A 24,349-nucleotide genomic window follows, 5' to 3' on the forward strand; every position below is an offset into this window, starting at 1 on the left:
TGAAAACAAGAATGAAAAGAAATCCTGAGGGACTGAGTGAAGTGCTTTGTGCGATTTGAAGCACATTTTGCTCAGCTGTCTGGAACACAGGCGTTTCCTTGCTCCTGAAATGTAGTAAGGGATTTAAAACTCAGACGTTCGATTTCCAGTATATGGAAAGACTCCAAATGCTTTTGTCTTGTACGTTCCTCAGTACAAGCTCCAAACGGCTCTGCCTGACCCAAGTCTTTTTCCTCTAGCCAGCAAATAAAATGTTGTCTGCTGATGTTCCAAGGCTTCTCACCACTGCGCTGCATTACTGGCCACAATGTCTTTAACACAGCTGGCTTTGGTGGTCTTGGAGCTTGATTCACTCGTCCCATCAGGCAGCATTCATCTGAGCTGGCCGCTGAAGTCCATGTTGATTCATACCCCTGTGCATGCTGGGGTGAGATGGCTGGGCCGGCATTGTCATGGGCCAAGTTGTCAGTGATAAGTATGAAACAAGTTCTTTATGTAGGGTAGAAAGGGAAAATTCTGCGCGTGGAGAAGCTGGAAGTACATTGAGTAGGGCCGTCTTGCGAAGGCGCTTGTCAAATTAGATGCAGGCTGAAAAGGCCTTTCATCTCTCTTCTGCAATGTTTCCTTCAGCATAAGTGCAAAAGGGGCAATCTCTTTCTCTCTGTTCCCCTGCTTCCCTCATGCTGGCACCAGCCTTTGTTTGGACGGGGAAGCAGATCCAGCTAAAGAATAATCTGGTTATGCTGGGTTTTTTTGTAGTTCCTTGGTGTGGTTCATCTCATACTTGCACAGGCACCTGAGGTAGAAATGAAGGGGCAGGGAGAGGGCAGAACTTCTCGTTTCAGCAGCATGACCGGCTTACACACTAGTCTAAATGGCCTGCAGATCTGTTTGGTGTTAAGAGACAGCAAAGCACACGCTGGACTTGATTTTCTTTCCTTACCTCCAAGCTCCAAAGCATGTAACTTTTACTGGTGATAACTGTACTGGCTGACAAAGTATTTGGTGAAAGACATGCTCCACATGCTGTCTGCTGCAGTGTCCCAGAGAGCATCGCCCATGGCTTCTTCCTCAGGCTGACTCAGTGTGGCATGTGCTGCAGCTGGGTAGGAGGAAAAATGTTTTGAAATCTGCTCGGATAAATCATTTGATGTTAGTTACTAGTTGCTAATCCATGGAGGGCGCTGTAAAAGTTGCACTGTGTTTCTCCAGTGCTGTCCGGCAGCAAGCTCCCTGTCTCAGTGATTAACTTCTTCAAGGGCAGAAGGGCCTGGTGTCCCCTGTGACTAACTAGCTCTTGATGGCTAAGCCTGGGACCTCTGGGGTCAGAGGGTAGTTTTGAGCATCACCTAGTTCTCGTTAAGATCAGTACAGCTCAGGTGAGCAAATGAAGGTTAGGAGCAGGTTTGTTTGCTACAAGGTAGGTAGTAGGTTGCTAAAGTCGTGATGGTAATTTCTGGGTCAGAGTAGGAGTGTGAGGGGACAGTTGTTGCTTAAATGATGGTACAGCTCTTTTAATTGGTGGGTGCTGCTGGGTACATGGCACCGGGCGAAAGACTAGGTAGTGCTAATTGGGAGTGACAAGAGAAACTTATGCCTGTGAGAAAATGGTTTGTAATCTGCTTGCATTGGTAGGTGCTGGAGGCTGAGCGAGTAGTGTGTGCGACTGCTCCATTTTTGCATCTGATCTGTTCTTAATCCCTAGTGATGGGAGAGAGTTTTCATCCTCTCCCCAAGAAGCTCCACTTGATTGCTCTAATCATCTTGGTATTAGTCTCGGTGATCATGCACGCAGGGTGCTAAGTAGTTTCTTACTGTATATTGGCGAGGTTGTCTTTAAGTGGAACAAATACAAACTGCAGGGGTGCAGGGCTGCATCTCTCATAGGAGGAAGAATCCTCATAAAAAGCTGGTTTGTCTGCAAGAGGGGCAATTTTGGAACCCAAGGAGTCCCTTGATTGCACCCCCCACCTCTGACTTTTGGCTTGAGCTCTGGGAAAGGTGTGGGCTCCTTGTTTGGAAGGGCTGTGCAATGCTTTATTTGTCCTGTGTTCTTGGAAGTCTTAATGAATTAAACATCTCATCAGCATTTAGGGCTCTAGCCTGCCACCTTCATCCATGCTAGCTAACTGTACTTGCAAGGGTGAGCTAGCAGAAAGTGACTTTCTGATCATTGAATGAGACACAGTAGAACCAGGCAAGACAACTTTTAACGCAGGATGTCTGTGGTGATCTGAGACTACAGCATTTCTAGCCACGGGATAACAATTTCCAGATCTGCCACAAGGTCTTGCACTGGAGCAGCTCTGCTGTCTCTGGAGCTGCTACTGCTTGGAAGTACTGATACAGGGTCAAGGCCTTTCATCTGCCTGGCTTTCACTTGCTTTATAAATTCACAGTCTGTAGTGCTGTGTCTGCATTTCCTCTTGGCGGCTATGGCCGCCTGCTACAAACCCTCGGCAGCTCCTGGCTGCTGCGCTGGGATGTGCACTGGTGGCTGGAGGGCTGCAGCCTCAACCGTAGCAGCGTTGTGCATTCCTTTGCTGCTGGTATCGTGCAGCCCTGGCTTCTGCTCTGTGCTGGCTGGGCACCCAGGTCGGTGCTCCTGCAGCTAGGGCAGGAATTTAGAGGGGAAAAATGGGGTTTCTTTGGAGGGAGTGGGAGCGGTGGGTGGCTGTCCACCTCCTGGCCTGGCTGGCAGCACGATGCCGTGTACTGCTTGCCCAGCATGGCAGAGAGGACAGTGCTGCCATCCTGCGCGGGGGAGACTGGTGGCTGCTTCTCCCTCATGTCCCAAGGTCTGGAGGGGCTTGGGCATCCCAGCTCAGCAAGGCCTGCCTGGGTAGCTTTAACAGACAGGTGATGGGATACGTGTCAGCTGCTGGGAAAACCCTGGTTCTCTTTACCTGAGCGTGCCTGGTGGCTGTCGTGATCATCTGCCTCGGAGACAGGGGAGCACCTCGCATGGAGTTCCAAAAAACCTCACCCCCATGATGAGGGTGGCCACTGTGGGTTACAGCAAGGGCTGCGTCCCTCCGCACTGGTGCGGTCCCTATGGGATGCTGTGTGGTCCCACAGCTGGGCAAGCGCAGGGACCTCCATTTTATGGAGCGCTGAGAAAGGGCTGTGCTGTCCCCCAGCCGTTCTGCAGCGGGTGGGGCTCCTGGCACCTTGGCCTGTTGTGTAGTGCGTGCACCTAGAGTGTCTTTATCCTGGAAGAAAAGGAGTATTTATATCTGAGCAGAAGTGACTACCCCTGGAAGGATTTGCCAGGCCGGCCTTAATTCCCTCTTGCACCCACTTGCTGCTCCTGAAATGGGAGCCCCGTCTGGCATGCCGAGTCCAGGCCTGCCGCAGTGCTGGCGGGGACAGGCGGGCAATTTGTCCAGACCAAAGGGTATTGGGGGGCAGAAGGAACTCGTGAAACCAAAAAATTGCCTCTAATGAAGAGCTTAGGTGTGGAATTGATGATTAAGAAGTGCTAATGAGCCTTGCTGGTAACTCCCACTTGTGAGGAGAGAGCCTGTGTGGGCGCCCATGCGTGCCAGCGAGCCGGGGGCCGGCCCATCTGCCTGCTTGCCACTTCAAATGTGTTACATGTAGGAGTCTCTATTTGGGTTTTTCCCCCTTCTCTGAAGTATGTTTACTATTTGAGTGTAGTCAGTGTAGTAAATGCTGGGGTTTGGTCGTGTTGGGTTATCGGTGCTCCTGCCCTGAAAGCAAAACACCTATCCCTCCCTCACAGGGGAGGTGGGGGCCGGAGGGGAAGGTCTGTGTGGTGGAGATGGCCCCATACTGCCTGAGCTTGCTTTTCTTATCTGTAATCATAGACGTGAAGTGTATTTAGAGCAGTGATAGCGCATTTCATTGTCTTCAAACTATTGTAACTTCGATGTGGGCCCGCGGATGCTGCACGTTTTCCTTTGTGCCTTGTGCCACGACTGCTCAAGCTGCTGGTTCCTGGATTTGGGTCTGCATTAATATTTAAATCCACTGCATTTGTGAGAATTGAACTGACTTCTTTTTAGCCACACTGCCTGCTTTAGCATGTTGACCCCATATTTTACAGTCTTGCCCTAATTAAGGGGACCTGGGAGCAGGCCATGCCCCTTTCCTGCATGTTTACAGGAGCCACAAAGCTTTGGGGTTAAATATGGATTGAGGTCCCGGCTTCTAAAGTGCTTAGGCACAAGCAGATGTCTTACGGGATTTTGGAAAAATCCCATTACGTTGCCAGCCTATATCTTTAAGTGTCTTAATATCATTAAAGATCTGGGTCCCAGGTGGTCTTCTAGGTACCATGTGCTTCCTGCCCAGCAAGTGTGCCACTGACATGCGGCAGATGGGAAATTATGCAGCCTGGGATCCTTGTCTTTTTTTTCTTTTTCTATATATCTTTCTCTTATGACAGAGGAAACAAAAAATTAGACTTGAAATGGTTTCTCAGGGGAGGGAGGACAGCAGAGCCAGTGCTGGAATGGTACTCATCCAAACCGCTCTGTGCTAGAGGGGAAAAATGGGAAGCATTGGCCTACTGTGCTGGACTGCCTGCCCGCGCAGGGTGGTGTTTAAGGGATGGTGGTGGTCATGATGAGCAGCCCGCTGAGGCGGGGGCCTACCCTGTCCCCCTCCACATGGTCAGGGATGGGGCTGGCTCTGGTGTATGGGCAGCCCCTGTTGTCAGCGGGATGACTTTGCCTGATGCTTGAGTTCACGTGGGGTCTGAGCCATCTGTGCTGCCACGTTGCATTGCACTAAGCATGTGCCGCTGCCCAAGTAAATCACTTATCCGCTCTGCAGGGAGCAGTAACTGTCTAACCTCTTTATCTCTTTTGTGTGTCCAGCCCTCAGTGCCACCAGTGCCAAACTACAAGCTCTCCATGTCGATCCCAGAATGGCTCCAGGCAATACAGACCTACATGAAGATGCTGCAGTATCCTTCTCCAGCATGCAGTCTCCAGAGAGAAGGCTGGCTTATACCTGGCATGAATTAACAGGGACTTTACCAAGCACTAGTTGGTTGCAAGGGCTTGGGATCATTCAAGGGTGAAAAGGATATCTCTGAGGATTTGAGATGGCACCTGCAGTACTGAGCTAATCACAGAAATCCTCTGGGAATGTAATTAAATGATACTGAAGAATTTACCTGAAGTGACGTTGATGAGAATAAAATGCTTATTTTTCAGTTGGCTTATGAGGATATTATAATCAGATTGTGATGCCTGGAGAAATAATACAGCATTTTGTCATAAAGTGACTAAGGGAGAGCCAGCGTTGTGGCAAACCTTTTCTCTTTCTGCCCTGGCAGCCCCTGTGGGGGCTCCCTGAGGACTACCTTCATGCTCAGCTTGCAGGGAGGGCTTTGTCATTGGGGTGGGGAGCATGAGCAGCTGTCCTGGCCCCGAGGTGGGCAGACTTGCCGCGTGACACAGGAACTGACCAAAGAAATCCCTGCTTCCAGATGTCCCACTTGGGGGTTCATCAGAGATGTATACATCTGTCTACCCCCATGCCTGATACCTGTCTGTTTCCATAGCTGCCTGGCTGGGATGGGAGAGTTGCTGGCCCAGATGCTGCTCTTCTGTTTTCCTGTTTTCTAAACTCTTCCTTTTTGTGTGTGTACATGTGCGTGTGTGGGGAAGCAGCGAGGGTGAGGAATGTATGTAAAGTCCTGGTAAGAGTTAGGAAAGGATATGGGCGGCAGCTGGAAGAGCATCCAAAAATAGCAGGCATGGGTAGCCTGCTGGGGAGTAGTGGTTGGGATCAAGGCAGCAGCAGGGGTTGGAGCCACTGCAGCTGCCATGGGGAGAGGGAGGCTGGGGCTAGCCTGCTCTGCAGGGGAATGGTGCATTTCTCTTCTGCATGTCAGATGCTTGGGCAGGACAAGAGGCTTGCTGCTCAGTGGGGTTGTGCCAGAGAGGAGACCATGTCACACACAACTCCAAAAATTATTTATATACATATAGTCCCCACCCCCCCACCCCCAGTGGTTTTGAAATCCTGCACTCTGCTATGTAGCAGGAGCAGGTCTTAGGTACGGGGTTTGGATCTATGCTCAGAAAAGCTTCAAAGTGGGGTGAGGAACAGGGTCTGGGCTTCCTTTGAGGGCTACAAGAGGCTCTGTGCTTTGTTCAGAGCACTCTGAAAGGGCCTCGTGAATGAGGTTTTGAAGGTGGGAGGGAAGCAAAGCCTCATTTCTGGAGAACTCTGAACTCTAATTGATGTCAGTTCAGAGCATCCTGGTGCAAGCTAGAGTCTTTATTTAGACCACGGTTACAAAGCCAGCAGCAGTGCTATTTATGCCTTGCAAGGTACCCTTTGCCTCCGTAGGGTCACCTATTTCTACCCTGGTATCACCACCACAATTTTACTGGCGTGAATATTCCCATGGTTGTGTTGGGAACTAGGTTGGGGAACAACTGGAAAAATAACCTAGCAAAAGTAAGTGGATGGTGTGATTTATTTTTTGTTATTGCTGCTGTTGGGGGTTTTGTTCGGTTGTTTCTTTGGCTTTTTTTTTTTTTTTTGTTGATTTGTTTTTACTGGACAGATAGGTTTACTAACCTGATTTACTGAATTACTGCTTGGACAGCTGTGCTAAAGGAGCAGGATGAGGCTGCTTGTGGTGGTGGTGGTACTACTGCATGGTAGCTTGCACTGCTGGGTGAGTGGTGCTGAGGTTTCTTTGATGGGTGATTCTGCTGGCATCCTTTTGTGATGAACTTTTCTCCTGTGCTCACAGTGTTAACTCATGTTCTTCAGTTGCACTTAGCTGGTTATTTTGATTTCATGTGCACTGTATTTTTTAGAGAATGGTTTATATTTACTAGGTGTAAATGGATGCACCTGCCATGCTTTTGGTTTACAGGTCATATATGAGCTACGTGGCTGACTTGAGTTAGAAACTTAAAAAGGAAATAAATTCTTTCAAACCATGAATGATGTTGATTGGTTTGAGAAGTCTCTAAAAGCTTTCTCTTGCCCAAATAGAAGCCTTTTTTTTTTTTTTTTTTCAAACTTTAACCTAATAGTGAGTGGGACCTAGAGGAAAGGAGTATTCATAACCCTCAAGTACCAAATTTAAGTGTCATTTTAGACAACACTTTTGCTTGACTCTGTATCTAGTGCCGGTTAATATGTCATAAAAAAGTGAAGTAATTGCTTTATTTCACATGCCAGGGTTTCACCTCTGTTGAGAGTCAATGGCTTTCTGCTTGTTTCAACAGGAAATCAGAACTGAAATCCACCTTTTGAGCGTTGTTATTTTATTGTTTAACTGTTCAAGCAACTTTCCTTTAACAGACAAAATTCAGATACAATCACACAGGAACACAGTTCTTCGAGATTAGAAAAACCAGACCTTTAAGTGGGTAAGTGTCTCTGGAAGTGGTCTAGTGCCCTTATCTCACATCATACCAGCTGATCACCTTGGGTGTTTGAGCACTGTAGCACCATGGCATGGGAGGGCTGCTTCCTCTATGCCATGGCTCCTCTGGCAGGGCCAAAACTGGGTATGTTGCTGCCTTTGCAAGGAGCATCCCAGCTTGCTGCCAGGTGACAAATGGACCCATTTAGAGCCAAGGAGTGGAAGGGCTGGTCTTGCTCAACAGCCACGTGGGAGCTGCATAGCTACAGGCCGAAACTAAATACACAGGACTGGGAAAACTCTCAGTTGTTGCTTGTTGGTGTTGAGTTGGGAGGGCTGGGCTGTTTTTATGGAAACTGTGTAAGTCCTGAGATTCTGCTTGTGCTGTAATGGCCTTTGCTGATGGTAGGAAGAGATCAGCCGTTCAAAACGCTGCATGAATTTTGACATCTTGGGCACAGTCCTTTCCCCTGGATGATCACAATAGACTGTTTAAGTCCTGGCTGTGCTTCTCCTGTTGCTGCTCATCTTGCTGTTCCTTCCACATGATGGATTTATGTGCTGGTTGGTGATGCATTCTGCAAGTACAAAGATATACACAGGGAGCCTGGCAAGAGGGGGCTGGGATCCCTTGCATGTAAGAACTGCATCATACTTAGGACAGTGCTTCAGTAGGACCCGGTAAGTCAGCAGGTTAGAGCGGGAAGTGGTGTGGAAGAAGTTACGCTTTTATTTTAGGGTGAAATTTAGGTAAGCGCAATATAATTACTCCTGTAGACTGGCCTGTCTCTAGCTCTCCCCAGCTGTCTGTCATTAATCTAATGGTTTGTCACTGTAAATTCCAGTTTCCATCCCAGCTCTGCGCTTCAGGTTTTCGTCTTGCTGACGGCAATCTTTCACACTTCCTTTCTCTATGTAATATTCACTGCACTGGTGGAACTAGTTTAGAAAAAACTCTGCCTTGAGTGGTAGGTGGGTATACAGAAGCTTAAAATAATTTTCAGGCTAGTCACTTGTTTTTAAATTTGCCTCATTACTTTTTCCAAGGAAGTGGAGGATGAAAATGAATTGTGCTCAGCGCTCACCACTTGAAAAGTCAGTGTCGTCCTGGGCTGGATGAAAGCCTGACTTACGAGGCCGGTACTCTTCCCTGGAAGGGAACCAATATAGAGCTCACAGATGGAGATGTACCTGTGGCTTTGGATTCTCTCCTTAGTGGTACCATTTTCACTATTTACTTGCTGTAGTGTTTGCTTGGGGACTTGTCTGACTTCTCTTCTTGTTCTGTCGCTGTTAGTACTTCTGGGAGTGACTTGGTATGTGGTGGCAGGACTTCTGCAGAATTTAGGAGAGTGCCCCTGGGAAGAATCCAACCCCTTGGGGCAGCTGCTGCCAGCTTGCCAGGCACAGTTGCCTGCACCTGGTGTATGCTGGACTTGCAGAGTGTTAAGTCTTAACGCCTGTGCTGCTTTGCTCCTTGACCTGATGGACAGGGGTGCTAGGAGTAGCGAAACTCTTAGGAGCACGCTTAGCTGCCCAGATCCTGTCATAGTGCAGTGGGGCTTGAGTGCTTGCCATGTCTTGGTTTCTTCAGCTTTGAGAAGAGGAATAATGCATTGATCGCTCTGTAATGTTGAGGTTTCCCTGAAGGCATTCCTTTCCTTCACGTGGGGTGTGTGTCTGTTTGTACCAGCTGAGGTTATCTACTTTTTTGCATTTGTCCTTGGTGATTTGTTCTCCTGCTGCCAGGCCAGTTTTCACCAGAACTGAAAAACTCCCCACACCTGCAAGTTTTTTTTTTTTCCTGGGAGGTGTGTTCCACTTTGCAAGAAAACTGCTTCCAGTGTGGTGACAACAGGTTTCTTGTGCTGAGGTAACAAATGCTGTGCTGAGCAAGTTTCTTGGTGTAAAAGGCCTCGCTTGCTGCAAGATGAAGTTTGTATTTGCAAGTTACTCAGCGAGATGCTGAGTGTCTCCAATTGCTACCATCTCTTGAAAGCTGGGGCTGTTCCCAGAGCTGTGACTTATTGATATTAAACATATTGCTTATTTCATAATATGAGGGCTCAAAGCTAATGCAAGTATTACAAGATCTTTGGCAGCCTCTCTTCAAGAGAGCAGTGGCTGGACACAAAGAAGCTGAGCACTAGATGGAAATTGAATATTCATAAATTCATGTGAAAGTGTCCTAAAGCAGCTGGGGCATATTAATGAGTTTTTCTATTATGGGGGAAGGACTAGATATTATAGAGATTTACTGTCAGCATCAGTGAGATGCATGAGAGAATAAAAATGCATGGCTGTGCTTAGGAAGAAGAGCATAAATTATCTATAGGGACTCATAACATTAAGGGACACAGGCTTGCTATAATTTAGTATTTACAATCTCTCTTAAGAAAAAGTCATTGGTAGCTATCAACTTGCTTCTAGACTGCCAGACACCCTGTGGATTTGTCTAGACTACAGATAACACTTTTGAAAATACTAGATTTCTGTTGGCATTGCTGTGTGAGTTGGGGTGGTAGAAATGTGATCCTGCAAACTGTGTGGTATTCCTGTTGCACTGGCAAACCATGTCTGAAAATGTGTTAGTGTCTAACCTTGCCTGAGTTTGTTGTATTTGTACAAAATCCAGATGTAGCTACATCCACCGTAGGAGTGCTTTGCTCATAGAGTGTACAGGCATCCTGACCCAGGATGGTGTCCTGCACACGGGCTTCGTGATGTACCCTTTTGTACTGGGTAGGTAAAGTGCACCCTGTGGAGTTCAGTTCTACTGATCCATGATAAGTGTGTATGTGTGCAATACAAGTGTTTTAGACACCAGTAAGGCTGGTTTTCCTTTTCCCATATGGGATTATATTACAGCTTTTGTTGGTACAACTGGTCTGATAAAAAATGGTACCTTTAACTGAAATAGCTGTTCTTTAAACTGCCAACCTTAGATAACGTAAGAGCTTTAGAAAAAGAAGTATTTCTGGATATCTAGTAATACCTGTAACTGTGAATTCAGTGGCAACAAGATTTTTTTTTACTGGCTTTACAAGGAGCAGTAAACCCTCTGCAAGCTTCTGTTCTAGGATGCAGGCGTGAGCCGCAAGGGAGAACAAGTATTTTTGCCTTCCACAGAGTATCTGGGGGGGGGTGTAGGTAGGTGTGGTATTGTGCTGTTTCCTCCAGTTCAGCGCCAGCTGATCAGCAGGACCTATGACTGAAGGAAAAACTGATGTTTTGGTAGGTTCTGGGGTCTTTGAGAAATTACAGCTCAGAAATGCTCTGTGAAGATGGCGAGACACTCAGTGACTGCAGTTATAATGGGTGATCAATTGCAATAAAAGAGTGTGATAGAAGCAGTCACATGGGAACGATGCAACCAAGTAACAGCAAAGGGGGGAATGGAAAATAATACTGTTTCAACACACCATGTTATTAAAGAACCCTGATGGGGCTGTAAAGAAAAATGGGCTCATACCATTTCCAGACAATAGGCTGCAGAAGGCATTTGAACATCTGCTTCTGTCTTGCACAAAGGGAGAATGTTACAGATATGGTGCTATGTTCAGCATGTGGTAGAAGTGTTTTTGCCATTGAAACAAACTGGTTTTGAGAAGATTCATGAGAGCAGTAGCTGCTCTGCTGTTTTACTCCTGTTGGTGCCTTTCACTTCCTTCTTGGCTTCATTGGGAAGCATAAAACTGCCAGGAGCTTTAGAAAAATGTGGGAGAGGGAGATTTAGTGGACCTCATGCAAATACAAGGGCCTAGGGAAGGAGAAGTAAGTTTGTGAAAAATGTGCTGGAGGATCTCACTAATACAAATTTCATTAAAGTCTGTAGGACTCTCTGTTGAAGGTAACGGGCAGCCTCTCCTCCTAAGCACAGTTATCTCTGAAGTGACTCCAGTGTGATGGGTGCCAGCTGGTGAGATCCAGTTTTGGACATGCTTTTTCTGACATATATATGAAATTGGGTGCCCTAGTGAAAAATCTGGGAGTGAAAGGAATTCATGGTTCCCATGAGATGTCTGCAGATGCTGCCATTTTAAACAGAAGACATCCTAAAGTGGCAAAACCAGCTCCTCCATGGGCCCTCTCTCACTGCAGAAAGCAAGGGAGACAATCCAGGTGGGCTCTTGAAAACACTGAAAGACATTTTAGTCGATTAACAAGGAAATACCACCATCTGCCAAGGACTAGATCTCGAGGGAGGAGCATGCAGTCTGTTCCTGTTGGCTACGTTTGTTAAAAGGCAGAATTGCTCACTGTGGTCTGGCATAGAGATCTGCCTGGCAGACTGTAGATAGTGGCGTAAATGCTGCAAAGAGGGAAGCTGCATGATGCTTTTTTTTGACTGTAGCAGTCTGCCTTGAGTAACTGGAAGAGATGGGCTGCCCCCATGCTCACTGGGGTCTGTGAAGAAGGTGGCTTTGAGCTAATTCCCAGCTATCTGTGGTATGAGATTGTAGAGTACTGCATTAGCCATATATGTGGAGTGGAGTCTTTTCAGATAACTGGAAAGATTTAAAGACAATCCCAGAAACAAACCCTGCTCAGGCAGGGAATTGAAACGCGTAATGCTGGTTTTAATTCTTTTCCGCCTTCCTTAAATCTTCAATCACAAGTTTAACTTTCTGGAAAGTGCAGACTTTCTGGTTGCGATTAACATCTGCGACTGTGGTAAGAATTTAGGAGTCTAAGAAAATAGGGGAAATACAAGTCAAAGAGTGCTTGTAATGAGTTATTTTCAAATGAGCTGGATGCTCCATTGTTTCTCCTAGATCACTTGGAGAAGCGACAAGCAGCTTCCAAACCATTAATACTGTTAGAAAGCGTGGGGAGGATGGCTGCTTTTGTTGGAAACTGGGAAAGGCAAAGATATGAACCTTAAAAAAAAAAAAAAAGAGAGAGAGAAAAAAAAAATTAAGAACTTTGTGAGTTTATCTGCAGTTTCGGGGTAGGTGAAAGGCAGTGTGAATTTAGTTTGGCACAGTTTGTTTCTGCTAAGTTCGTTCAATGAGAGTGTAAGGCCTTTCGTCAATGAGGGAGAAGGTGTGGATGTGATAGCTCTCTGCTTTAGTATGGCTTTTGGCAGCCTCCAGATAAGGTGGGGGCCTTGAGTCTAAAACTAACACAAGGACCCAACCTTGTGAAAAGCAGCGCTTAAGCAAGTGGTGCTTAATAGCTTGCTCTTGTGCTCTTGCCTAGCAGAGTTTGTCAGGCCAGGGGTGCAATCTCTGTCCCAGGTCAGTGTTTTTTCCTTAATGGTATGGGTAAGACTAATTGTTTGCTAATACATGCACTTAGCAGTCCAGGCTGGACAAGTTGACAAGGCTTTGCAAGGTGGAATTGGGATTCAAAGTGATCTTGAAGAGAGCTGCTCTGGAACAAACAGGTAATTTAGTAAGGGCAGATGCAGAAGGAGGGTTTTGGGAAGAGCCAGCTGTGGGAATACACCGTGGAGAACCAAAGGCTAGTTTTGCAAAGAAGGGCTGAGCCTAAGAAAAAACAAACAAACAAAAAAAAACCCCAAACCCAACCAAAACCAAACATACACCCCACCAAAAACTCCCCAATAAACAAACCAACCAACCTCCCTCAAAAAACAACTAAAGAACAATAAAAAAACCCCAACAACAAAAAAACCCAAATAAACTGAAGTGTGGGTCAACAGGGAAAAAGCCAACAGCACACTGGGTTGGTTGCAAAAAATATACTGAAAATTGGATTCAGAAGGAAATGTTCGTAATATGGTGTGGTGGGCTTAGCTGAAGGACTGAGAGATGTGAGTCAGTTGAAGATACTCCAAAAGGAAAGCAACAAATCTTACAGAAGGTCTAGAAAACATGACCTAAGGGGGAAGCTTTGAGGGGGAGGGGGGGGGGGAAGGGATTTTGAAGGGGGGGAATATCTGTCTGCCTTCTCATGTTTACAAAGAGGGTAGATTACAGCCTGTTGCATACATAAATGTCTGTTGCAAGAGGAGTGATAATAAATGCTCTCCATGCCCACTGTGGATAGCAGAAATAGCTTCTGATTTAAATTGCAAGAAGTGAAAGATTTAGTTTAAACATTAGGGGACCTTCTTAGATGCAAGGTTAAGTATAGGGTAGATTAACTGGTGGGTTCCCAAGCCTTTGAGAAACCAGTTAAAAGTAGGTTGGAAAATTATCTGTGAGGAGTGATTTAGATTTGGCTTATGCTGCCTTGGGCAGAGCGGTGGCTCGGGGATTCTCCAAAGGCTTTGCTTCCAATGCAAACACAAGGTTTAAGCCCATGCTTTGTCTCAAGCTGGTTAAAAGCAGAAGAAAAACTCTCAGTGGCTATTGAACTGGGTCATCTGTGTAAACCCAGTGGTCTGTGCTGTAAACACAGAGGAAAAAGCAAACTGCTTGCAGAGTCTTCCCCAGGAGTCTAGGGATGGATGTGTGCAAGGGCATGACCTGCTCGCTGGGTGCAGATGGATGCTCATTTGCTGATTATTGGTGATGCCTCCTGACCAATACTCCCCTTGCACAGACCCTCATCACTGTCATGGTCCAGAGGCCATGGCTGTCTCTGAGCTGCAAGGTCCTGGGTGGGCTCTGAGCACCTGCTACAGCTCCTAGACCTGGGTGCCTTGAGCAGGAGGTGGGACAGGAGGGCTTCCCGGGGTCCCTTCAGAGCCCAGCGATGCCATATAAAGGGAAGGGAGGGCTGCCACTAGCCTCAGCAGGGACAGCTGTGCTACCTGTGCACTAGTGGGTCACACATTTTTAAGCAAGTGAAATGCCTTTCCCATTTGATTTAAATCTGTCTTAATAACCATATAGTGTGCTGGAGAGCTGTGTTTCAGAACCAGCGTGTATGTGGCTTGCAAACAGAGTGCATGTTAAATACAACTTAGTATTAAATAGAATGAGTGTTGCTGTGACAGATAAGTCGGTAGTAATATGAGTGCTCATTTAGGCCAATTACCCTCCTGGCCGTGGAGCCATTAATGCTATCTCCATGCTGACAACACCTTGAAATCATGACAGCAGTGAGCCTATAAAAGCAGATGTTAGGACAACTGATGCTGCATGGGGTGATGAAGCACTGAGTTTGCCTGCTGGCAGCAGGGTCAGCACAGGTGTAGACCTGAGCAGGAGATGCTGTCTCTGTCCCTCAGACCATGTTAACCAGGCATGTAACCATGGCTTCAAGCTAAATAGCTTTACAACTTGAGCTTTTTCCCACTTCTGCTGCACATTCATAATCAGCTGTGACTTTTAACTCCCCTGGAGTTAGAAGATAGGCAATTCAGTGGATCGTTTTGTTCATGGATACCTCCTATGCATTGTCCACGTGTAATACTTCCCTGGACGGAGACGGGGCTTTGCAGCAGCTACTGCTGTGACCAGCACTGAGGAGCTACTGTGGGGGATGAAGGGGCCCCATTGTGTGCCCTCACCCTCGCTCTGTGCTTCCAGCAGTGGGGTTTCTGTGGCTGATTGTGAGCATGTAGGAGGCTGGCTAACTCTAATTTGTCTTCTGTATTGCAGGCAGAGTGTAAAGGGCGGTTGTTTACAAATGAAAAGATAATTTCTAACTTGGATAAATGGGACATGGAACGGCTGTGACAGGCTGTAATAGCGGTGGAAGCTGTATCGCCTCAGTCGAGGTTTAAAATGTATGAGGTGGGTGAATTAGAAAGTGGGAAAAAGAGACTCGAATGGTTTCAGATGGATATTTTCATAATCTTCTCTAACACAAATACTTTTATTGTTTAATGTTGTATATGCTTAGTGCAGGCATCTGTTTACAAAGCACTTCTCAGGTAAAAGATACGGATAGAGAAGACTTCAAAATAGATGTCATCCTTTGGTTTGGTTTTTAGCTTTTTTTGTGTGTGTATGTGTCATTGGGTATGACTCTTCTGGCCTTTTTTTAGTCTCCTTTCAGCATTTTTTGTTTCTTTTTAACTCTCCAGGATTTTAGGATCTGCTTGGGGAAGGGGATAGGGTACCTAGTTGGTTGATGGTGTGGCATCAGTCTGGCATCACAGCTTTCTCAGCTGAGCTGAGATCAGGTTGCTTGTTTCTTATCACGGTGTTGTCCCTGTCGCATAACTCCACTCCAAAGACAGAGTCCAAATTGTAACTAAACTCTGTGAATTTGCAAGATCCTGGGCATGCATAGTTTCCTGTACTCCCACAGAAGAATCCTATGTTTTTTACCACTTCTCCAGTGTGCACGAGGTGGGGAGCAGCAGCAAGATGATAGCTCAGCTTGCAGTGGTGTAGAGTGCCTGTGTTAGTAGAGCTTTCTGCAGAACAAGCCTTGGTAAGAAGGCATTACATTCTAGTCTGCACCTATAGCTATAGGCTCACAGAGGCATTTGTAACTTCCAGGGGGCCATCATGTAACCATCGTCTCTTCACTGTTTTTTCCACAGGAGAGCCAGGTTCTCTTGAAAATAAGCTAAACTAGGTCCTGCTGTAGGAGCTTGCATGATTGCCAGCTTTTGTAGCTCAGCAGGGCTTTGTGTTACAGTCTGAAGTGATTCTCATGGAGTTGCTGCAAGGACTGCATTCCTCCAACCCATTTTCAGAGGCTGGAAGGCACTGGGATGCCGGACACCTTTTTGTGTGGTTTTGTTTTGCTTTTTCTTCCAGTCATCCTCCAGAAGTCAACAGGGCTCTGGCAAGTTGCTGAAGAGGACAATCAAGTTCACAAGTGCTTGCTGAGTTAAGAACCAGACACACCTGGCTCTCCGTGTGGGAGAGGGCTCTGATTCCTGTCAGCTGCTCCAACTGAAAGGACTGAAAACTTTTTTATTTCTGTCCTAGGTTAATGGAGACAGCAAAAGAAATGACCAGGGAGTCTTTACCTATCAAATGCCTTGAAGCAGTTATCCTGGGGATGTATCCTTTCACATGCCTGCGACTTTTTCCACTGCAGCGCCATTTACTATATTGCCCTTCCCAGATGGTGTCTGAGATGGTCACAGCCAAAGGTGAGTGCCAGCAGCTCGGGGAACTGCCATGGTAGTGATGAACAAGTTGCTGAATCGCCTAGGGCCTGTCAGCAGGAGTTTGAATGCTGGGTGCCCAGTTCACGGGTGTCATGCTCTGGTCGTGCTGACTTTGCCTCCTGCCCTGGTAATCTGTGTAATGTCAGGATCTGACCCAACGTGTCCAGATGAGTAGCTGTCTACACAGTCCTTGTTGTCTTCTTTAGTATTTCTCTGCCAGTTATTGTCAGAGCTTGGTAGCACCTGAGGAACACTGCTCTGTCCTGTGTTTGTCTAATGTTTACATGGCAAAGTCATCTTAGTCTTGGTCTCTCGGCCCACAGCTGTGCTTTGTGCAGGAATGTCTATCGCGGTTGAGCACTTAAGCTTTACCTTAACATAGTGCTTGCTTCTTATTCAGTCTTAGAAAAAACACAAGAATATATTCATTCAGAGACAGACTTGCTTCTTGACCCTCTTGTGCTGTCACTGGTAAATCAACCCTAAAACACCAGAGGAGAGCAAGGCAGGGTTACAGGAATAATTGTATGCTGGGTACGTTTTACCACAACTGAAAAAAATTGATTTAAAACAAAACAAAAAGCCAACCCAAAATAAACCCCGAAGCAGACCAGCTTCTGGCATGTCTCTGTGGCGTTTTGCTTGCTGCTGCTGCCCCCTCTCGCGGGAGAGGAGCTGGCAGAGCTGGGCAGGTAGTGCCCAGGGTTGGCTCACGAGAAGGGGTGGTTGCTGTAGGGGTGAGGAGGGGATGTGGGCTGAGCAAACATGTGGTGTGTGAGGCTTGTTGCTGGATGCAGTCCGTGCTGAGCTCAGAGGTCTGCGGAGTGTGCGCCAGGTGCTGTTGGTGGCTGTGCTTGGCTCCCAGTGCACCAGGGATGGGCTTCAGGTCTCAGTGTGGATGGTGGCTCTGGCTGACAATGCTGGCAGGGTCTGCATGCAGCTAGAGGGATGGGGGTCATGGGGGCTTGGTGCTGGCAAAAGACTCAAACTGATGCCCTCCCGGAAACAGAAATTATGTCAGTGGATCTGTTGTGCTTGCCCTTGTGTCAGGGTTGTGTCGAAACTATTTGGGGACAAAAGGGATGGGGGAAATAATCCCCAGATGGAATTGCTGCTGCTTTGCAGAGTCAGTGTGGCTTCTAGTGCTGCATTTCTAGCACTGAACTGATTATTCCACATACCACACAAGCAGAGGGTGATTGGTGGCGTACAGATGACCAGGATAACCTGAAAGTATTCTTGCTGATCTGAAAGATTTGACTTTTATTTTCATTTGGAAAGAGGGTTTTTTCTGCCTGGCTCAAACCTGACTTTTGCTCATTTTTATTTTTTTTTTAATTTAAGAAGTGCGAGAATCAAAATATTTGAAAACTATGGTTTATACTTTCCCTGAGTTTTTTGCTTGTGGGCACACAGGGTGTAGCAGTGCGGGGTGGATAGGCTGTCTGAATAAGTGTGCTTTGAAAGTGGCTGGTACAAACCTTGTGCCTGTGCAGAACCTCTTGGTGCTGTGCTGCATGTGCACCATGTGAGTTTCAGGAGGCATCTTTGTAAACCACGTGGGGAAGTTTGCTGATTTTTCTCAGCTGTGACATTTTGGTCTTCAGCATTGCCCTCTGGATGCATACGTGGTGAAGCCAGCAGCTGTGACTTGCTTTCCAAGGTCAGGTGGTTACTAGATGAGAGATGCGGTTTACCCTCTCCCAAGTGTCAAACCAACCTCTTCCCATACACCTGAGCTAAGCATCCCTCTGCGTGTCTGTGTTAGCCTCTCGTTTCCATCTCTGTCTCCGGAAATAAGGTACTGCTTGTAATTTGTGTGCTGGCAGGCTTTGCCACGTTGCTTGGATACCGAGAAGAGCGCAGCCCCTACAGCAGCCCCTTGTCATGAGCCTTCATTCAAAGGCCGGCTTGCACAGAGCAGCTTAGCAAGGTATCATTTTAATTGTACTGCTTGCTGGCTGATGCAATTGCCTCTTGCTATGTGACTTATTATAAAACACTTCTGTAATCCTTCTTGGTGCAGAATTAAGTTCTACATAATTGCCTTCGCGGTAGATCTTGAAGCATTTTTATAGGGCAATGAGTTAAAATACTGAACAGCCCTGTCTGCATGCACCAAGGGAGCAGCTGCAGTGAGATGACTGAAAGCTCGTATAGATCTTCCAATATTATTTTGCAGCATTCTGCATGGCTCTTCTTCTCTGTGTAGCTGTCTGAACTGGCTGCGCATCTCAAGTCAGAGCCTAACTGGAGACATTCCTCCTGCCATCTTCCCCAGGGTATTTCTCAGTTCTCTTGCAAATCAGCTGAGTAATGGTGCGTTTAACCCATTCTTTCTGAGCAAGAATCCAAATGACTTGTGCTCAAGAAAGAATAGCAAACCAAAAAGTGCCAAGGGATTTTCATCCGTACTGTATTCACAATGGGAAGAGCAAAATATCAGACAGGAGAGAGGGGAGTGGCATGGTGCATCCATCCTCAGGGAGTCTTGCAGAGTGTGTCTGTTGGGTGAACATAACTCGCTCCTGTTGCCTTCAGTGTGCCTCTCCTGGTTCACGTGAGGTAACTGTCAGGCCCATGCAGTGTATTAGACCTTCCCCTGTCCAATATATTATTACATGAGGAAGAGGAGAGCAGAAGTGCCTCAGGAGGGAGAAATTATTGAATGGCTTCTGCACTATACCTTCTGCACATTTTAATCAGTGGATGTTTATCTCTGTTGGAGGCCTGGGCCCATTCTTCTCCTCCTGCCTAGCAGGTACATCCATGGGCTGGAAGTGAGTGTTTTCAGTAAGGGGAAGATTTTCTTGCAGTCGTTGCAGGCTATTGATGTCCCCACAGTGCCCCTTTTTGCCTCCTGCATGCTTGTCCAGAGCTCGACCCACTCACTAACTGAAATATGGCCAAGTAGGGTCCTGCTGAATACCTGCAGCCCCTCTATACCTGGGAAGAGCCAGGAGAGAGCTTTTAATTGCTTCCTCTGTCACAATCTGATCTTAAGCTAGTTGGCTTGGACTGCAGCTGGGCACTGGAGGACAGGCACCTCAAAATGAAGGATGCTGGCTGGGCAGTCCTGCTTTGAGAGGCAGAGCCGGCTGCTCGAGCTGTTCCTTTGTGGACACTGGAGCTGCCGGGGCGAACTGAGGCTCTCCTGGCAGAAGACAGCCTGATGTGAGCTTGGTAGCATTCTACCTCGCAGTTCCAAGCCTGGGATCTTGGCACTCCTGGAGCCTGTGGGAAATGCCATCTGACTCCAGGCTGTGGTTGGAAATTTCTCTGTGTGTTTGCTGCTGGTGGTTGGAGGCCCTCTGACGTTATGAGCAGTTGCTTGGTTGCTCAGAAAAATAGCTCTTCTGTTTTTCCTGAAGCCTTATCTGACACTTTTGAAGTGTGAGGTTTATTTTCCTCCAGCTCCACCTCCTCACTCCGAGCTAGTGTAAATAAAACTGCCTCCTTGCAGACTGCTCTCGTCCCCTCCAGCTTGCTTGTGCTATGTGGCACAGCTTGCTGTGATGGCTCGGGGTGCCTGCTCACACTCCCCTAGCCTTTGCAAGTGGCAAGAGAGGAGAGGATGAGACACCCTGTGATTTTGGTCAAGATGAGTACAGAGACTTCAGCAAAAAAACACCCTTGCTGGGCTCTAAGACATGAAGCACTGCAGTGTCATCTTGTCCGAGTTAAATAAGGGAGAATTTCAGGCTAATAAATAACAAATTGATTAGCACAAGCAGTGCATTGGGCATTCATTTGCCTAATACCAGGTTCACCTGGCTTTCCCTCTTTTGTCTTTGGTTTGCAAGGCAGAGTGGGACTTGTAGCAGAGACACCAGAAGGTGTCAGGAGTGATGCTGGGTCTTCCTGCAGCCGGAGGAGAAGCACTTGCAAGTCTGGGCACTGGGACAGCTGGGTGCTTAGATCTGCTTGGGTGTCAGCATTGGCAGGCTGGTCTGGTCAAACAATTGGTGCTGGCACTTGCATCTGAAATGTGAGCATGTCTTGCTTTGTTTCAGGCTGCTGTGGGCTCTGCAGGGCCTTGGTGCACTGTCTTATATTGGGGCTTTTTTAACCTCCGGAGCTCTGAGGAGGAGGGTCTCACTGTGTCCCCTCCCCCTAGGGGGTCTCTGTGGGTCTGGGTTCATGTTGGTGCTGCAGAGAGGGGACACAGTGCTTGTCTCCTCGCCCGCGGCTCGTGCACCCCTTGCACAGTTGCTGTCTGTCAGCTTGGCAAATGCACCAGGGTTTGCCCCCCCTCCCACTAAAATCACGTTGAAGCTGGTTTAGATGCAGGTGGGCTGAGGTCCTCACAGCATGTCCCCTCACCTCCTCAACAGTTGGCTACAGTTCCTAGCAGTGGTGGGAAAACTGCTGGTGGCAAGTAACCCAAGCTCACCTAGCCATGGGGAGCCAGCTGCCGTCTGGTGGGTGCTGTCAGCTGCTAAGACCCATTTCCAGAAATGTTCGAAGTCTGGAGCCACAGTGCTGGCACATGGAAAGATCCTGCTCTGATTATTTATCAAGAAGAGAGAAAAACAAAAAAGTAAGAGAGAATGCGAAATTTTTCTAAAAGTTGCTGCTGAAAGTAGACAAGGTGAAGGGCTTCAGGTCTCTGTCTTCTGGCTGGGAACTGCTCTGTGCTCTGCAGTGGGGGCACCTGTGCAGGGGAGGGTATGTACTAGGGGGGAGGGGAAGATGCCGGGACTTCTTTGTAGGATTTTTTTGATATTAGAATTCACCAGGAGGTGGAGGGAAAAAAAACACCAAAACAACCGGCAACCATCCTCAAGCCACAGAAGGGCGCTGATTGAGTCATTGTGTGAGCGTGCAAACTTAACCCATGCAGATGCTTTCTGCTCCAGAGTTTTAAAACTAAGGGGCTGACTCAGCTGACATTTTAACTAATCTTCCCCTTTTCTTTTGAACTGACTAATGCTGCTACTAAGTTTTCCCGCTGCCCAGGAAGATGTGGTGGCCAGAGTGCAGGTTTTGTGTCCCAAGTCTTGCTTGTATTTGAGTCTGGGGTCTGAGTGTCTCCCAAATACGCAAGCTAGGTTATGCCTGAGCCTGGGTGGTGAAGGCAATGGGCCTAAGGAAGTAGAACAACCTGTGGCTTGGAGGATGGTGTGCTTGTGTTGACTTGCAGATTCATAGGAGCTGCATGCTGGCATGGGAAGTCTGGCCCTTTCTGCAGGCTGCTAGCAGTGTTGGTGTGCTCGAGGAAGCCTACTTGTTAGAATCATAGAATGGTTTGGGTTGGAAGGAACCTTAAAGACCATCTAGTTCCAACCCACGGGCAGGGGCACCTTCCACTAGACCAGGTTGCTCAAAGCCCCATCCAACCTGGGCCTGAACACCTCCAGGGATGGGGCATCCACAGCTGCTCTGGGCAGCTGTTCCAGTGCCTCACCACCCTCATAGTGAAGAATTTCTTCGTGATAGCTAATCTAAACCTACCCTCTTTCAGTTTAAAGCCATTCCCCTTTGTCCTATCGCGACATGCCCTTGTAAAAAGTCCCTCTCCAGCTTTTCTGTAGGCCCCTTTAGGCACTGGCAGGCTGCTGAAAGGTCTCCTGGGAGCCTTCTCTTCTCCAGGCTGAACAACCTCAATTGTCTCAGCCTGTCTTCACAGGAGAGGTGCTCCAGCCCTCTGAGCATCTTTGTGGTCTCCTCTGGACTCACTCCAACAGGTCCATGTCCTTCTTATGTTGGGGGCCCCAGACATAAGAGATATCTGTAGCAGAGCCATACTGGGTTACCCTAATGGCATGTCACCCCCAAAGCATGTTGTAAGCTTTGGGCCCAGTTCTTCTCACAGTCCTTTGACTCAGACTGGTCTCTTTGAAAAGCCTGCTGGGGTAAGGGAGCAGAATTCATCAGTTGCCTAACACACAGCCCTGGCTGGCAGGCACTAGTGTCTCTGGGGTGGAAGAAATTGAGGTTGAAGGACTAGTATGAGGCTGCAGAAGAGCTGAGAGTCAGGGTGGGCAGAGTCTGGGAATCTCTGAGGGCTGGGGACGTGTCGTACCAGCCCATTCCCGTGAGACCCTGGTGAAGCTCTGGGTATTGTCCTTGTGCATTTCCTGGGTGTGGGGGAAGAGGAGGGATACTGGGGCAAGAGGTGGCCAGTCAGAAGATTAGCATTGTCCCTCTTGTATGATATCCAAGATCAGCATCCCTCAGTGCAGTTTTTCTGCTCCTTTGATTTACACTAAGATCTGGGATCGGGAGGCCACCGAGCTTTTGTTACAGCTGCTTTTGCCCTCTCCTACTCTGCACTGCTTCTCTATTGTGGCGCATAATTTACTCCCCGACTCTCCATGCTGTAGTTACAGTCCCAGCTCAAAAGTGTGATTACAGCTGCGGCATTGCTGTGTCGTTGCCTTTTGTTTGCCACAATACAGCTCTCCTTGGGCAGAGCAGAAAGGAAAAGAAATAATAATGATGCATGGATGGAGGGGAAGATCTGACGTGCCTTTCCAGCGCATTTGCTGTGTATTTCATCTCGGGTGGAGACTTTCATTAACTAGTCGCTCAGTAGAAGCAACCTGTACCTAAAGGTTAATTTCCACAGCGGTTGTTGCTGGGTTATTTGATGGTGGGTAATTTCTGTCCTCAAAAGATTCTTTTACTCCTACCTAGTATTTAATGAGATTAAATTACAACTTCTCCAAGACCCTCATGGCAGAAGTGTATATGTGTGGCAGGTGGCCACCAAAGCTTTGTATGGACTTAATAGAAAGGCACTCGGGGAGCAGAGAGAAAACCCTTTCATAATAAGGGGGAAAAATAGTGGTGATGTTTGAAAGCTTCATAGGTGTTAATAAAAGATACTGCTTTTTCAGTTACACAGAATGATAAATACAATGGGCTTCTGCAAGAATCTGTCTTGTAACATGACTTTGATGTACGCAGGATGCTCCTTTTAAGGCCTGGAGCAAGGTGACCTTTTAAATGAGGTGACTGTGGGCTGAGTTTTCCAGTTGATATAATGGTGCTGGGCTCCATTCTGACCTTGCAGTGTATTTATACTCTTTTAATTCTACAGATGGTGTGGGGTTTCTCTTGGAGAAGCTAGTCCTAATGCAGCAGTGATCCAGCGAGACCACCGAAGGCAATAAAGCTATTTCTGGCCCTTGTTGGTGTAGTTGATATCAGGGTGAGCTTTGACAGTTGCTGCAGGGTGTTTGTGTTTGATGTAGGTGGGGCAGCAGGTGGGCAGAGGTGGGTGCATGTAGGCTTGGCTGGGCAGGGGGTTGTGTGCGTGGCAGGGAGGTCTGCGCTCTGTTCCGCACGCTCGTCCAGACTTACTGTCATACAGATACTGAAGTGCACCAGGAGCTGGGTCCATAGCGTTGTCTGTTCGTATACCCTCTAATACGTTTTCTCCAGACTGCTAAAGCGGATGACATCTAGCACTGAATACAGTTAAATATGTTTGACATTGAACCGAAAAGCTTCCCTGCGGCTGTTACGAAAGATTTTTGCCAACGTATTTTTCTTGCGTGTTTGGGTTTTTTTGTACAGAGGTTTAACTCATTGCTCTTGACCTCATATTCTGGGCAGTTCACGAATCTTTTACTAGTTGGTTTCTGCATTCGCCTGGAGGGCAAAAGTTTGAATACGTGAAATTCAACAAACATCAGGTGGGTGAAACATCCACTTGAGAAAATGCTTGCAAGACAGATGACAGTCATTGTATACTTTTTCTGCACCCCTGTAGAGAGAAGAGGTGAAATGCAGGGTGCAGGCAGGAGGTCAGCATCCTGGGGAGTTGCACTGGTGGTGAGGTGGGGTGTCAGGCTGGGCAGAACCAGAATCAAGCACAAATTGTGTTTTACACCGTTGGTACAAAGGCTTTTTGTGTTCTCTGTTTCCCAGCAGCTGTCGGGCAGCCGTGCTACGCAGACAAGGGAGGCAGACCAGCCGCAATAACATCCCAGGGCATCTCAGCTGTGCAGTGCCTCTTGTTTCACTGCTGTTAAAGACCCTTCTTG

General features: G+C 47.5%; 1 protein-coding gene across 2 annotated transcripts in view; it reads left to right on the forward strand.

Annotated features, from left to right (window-relative positions):
* Positions 1-24,349, forward strand: part of VASH2 (vasohibin 2) — a 38,813-nt gene that overhangs the window by 3,009 nt on the left and 11,455 nt on the right. For both annotated transcript variants that reach the window (XM_027809180.2, XM_055725522.1), the window contains exons 2-4: positions 4,845-4,933; positions 7,314-7,370; positions 16,171-16,245. In XM_027809180.2, coding sequence (XP_027664981.1) covers positions 4,881-4,933; positions 7,314-7,370; positions 16,171-16,245 — 185 coding nt within the window. In that variant the 5' untranslated portion in view covers positions 4,845-4,880. The remainder of the gene's footprint in view (positions 1-4,844; positions 4,934-7,313; positions 7,371-16,170; positions 16,246-24,349) is intronic.

Source organism: Falco cherrug, chromosome 13 (genome assembly GCF_023634085.1).
Source record: "Falco cherrug isolate bFalChe1 chromosome 13, bFalChe1.pri, whole genome shotgun sequence".
Classification (NCBI taxonomy): Eukaryota; Metazoa; Chordata; class Aves; order Falconiformes; family Falconidae; genus Falco; species Falco cherrug.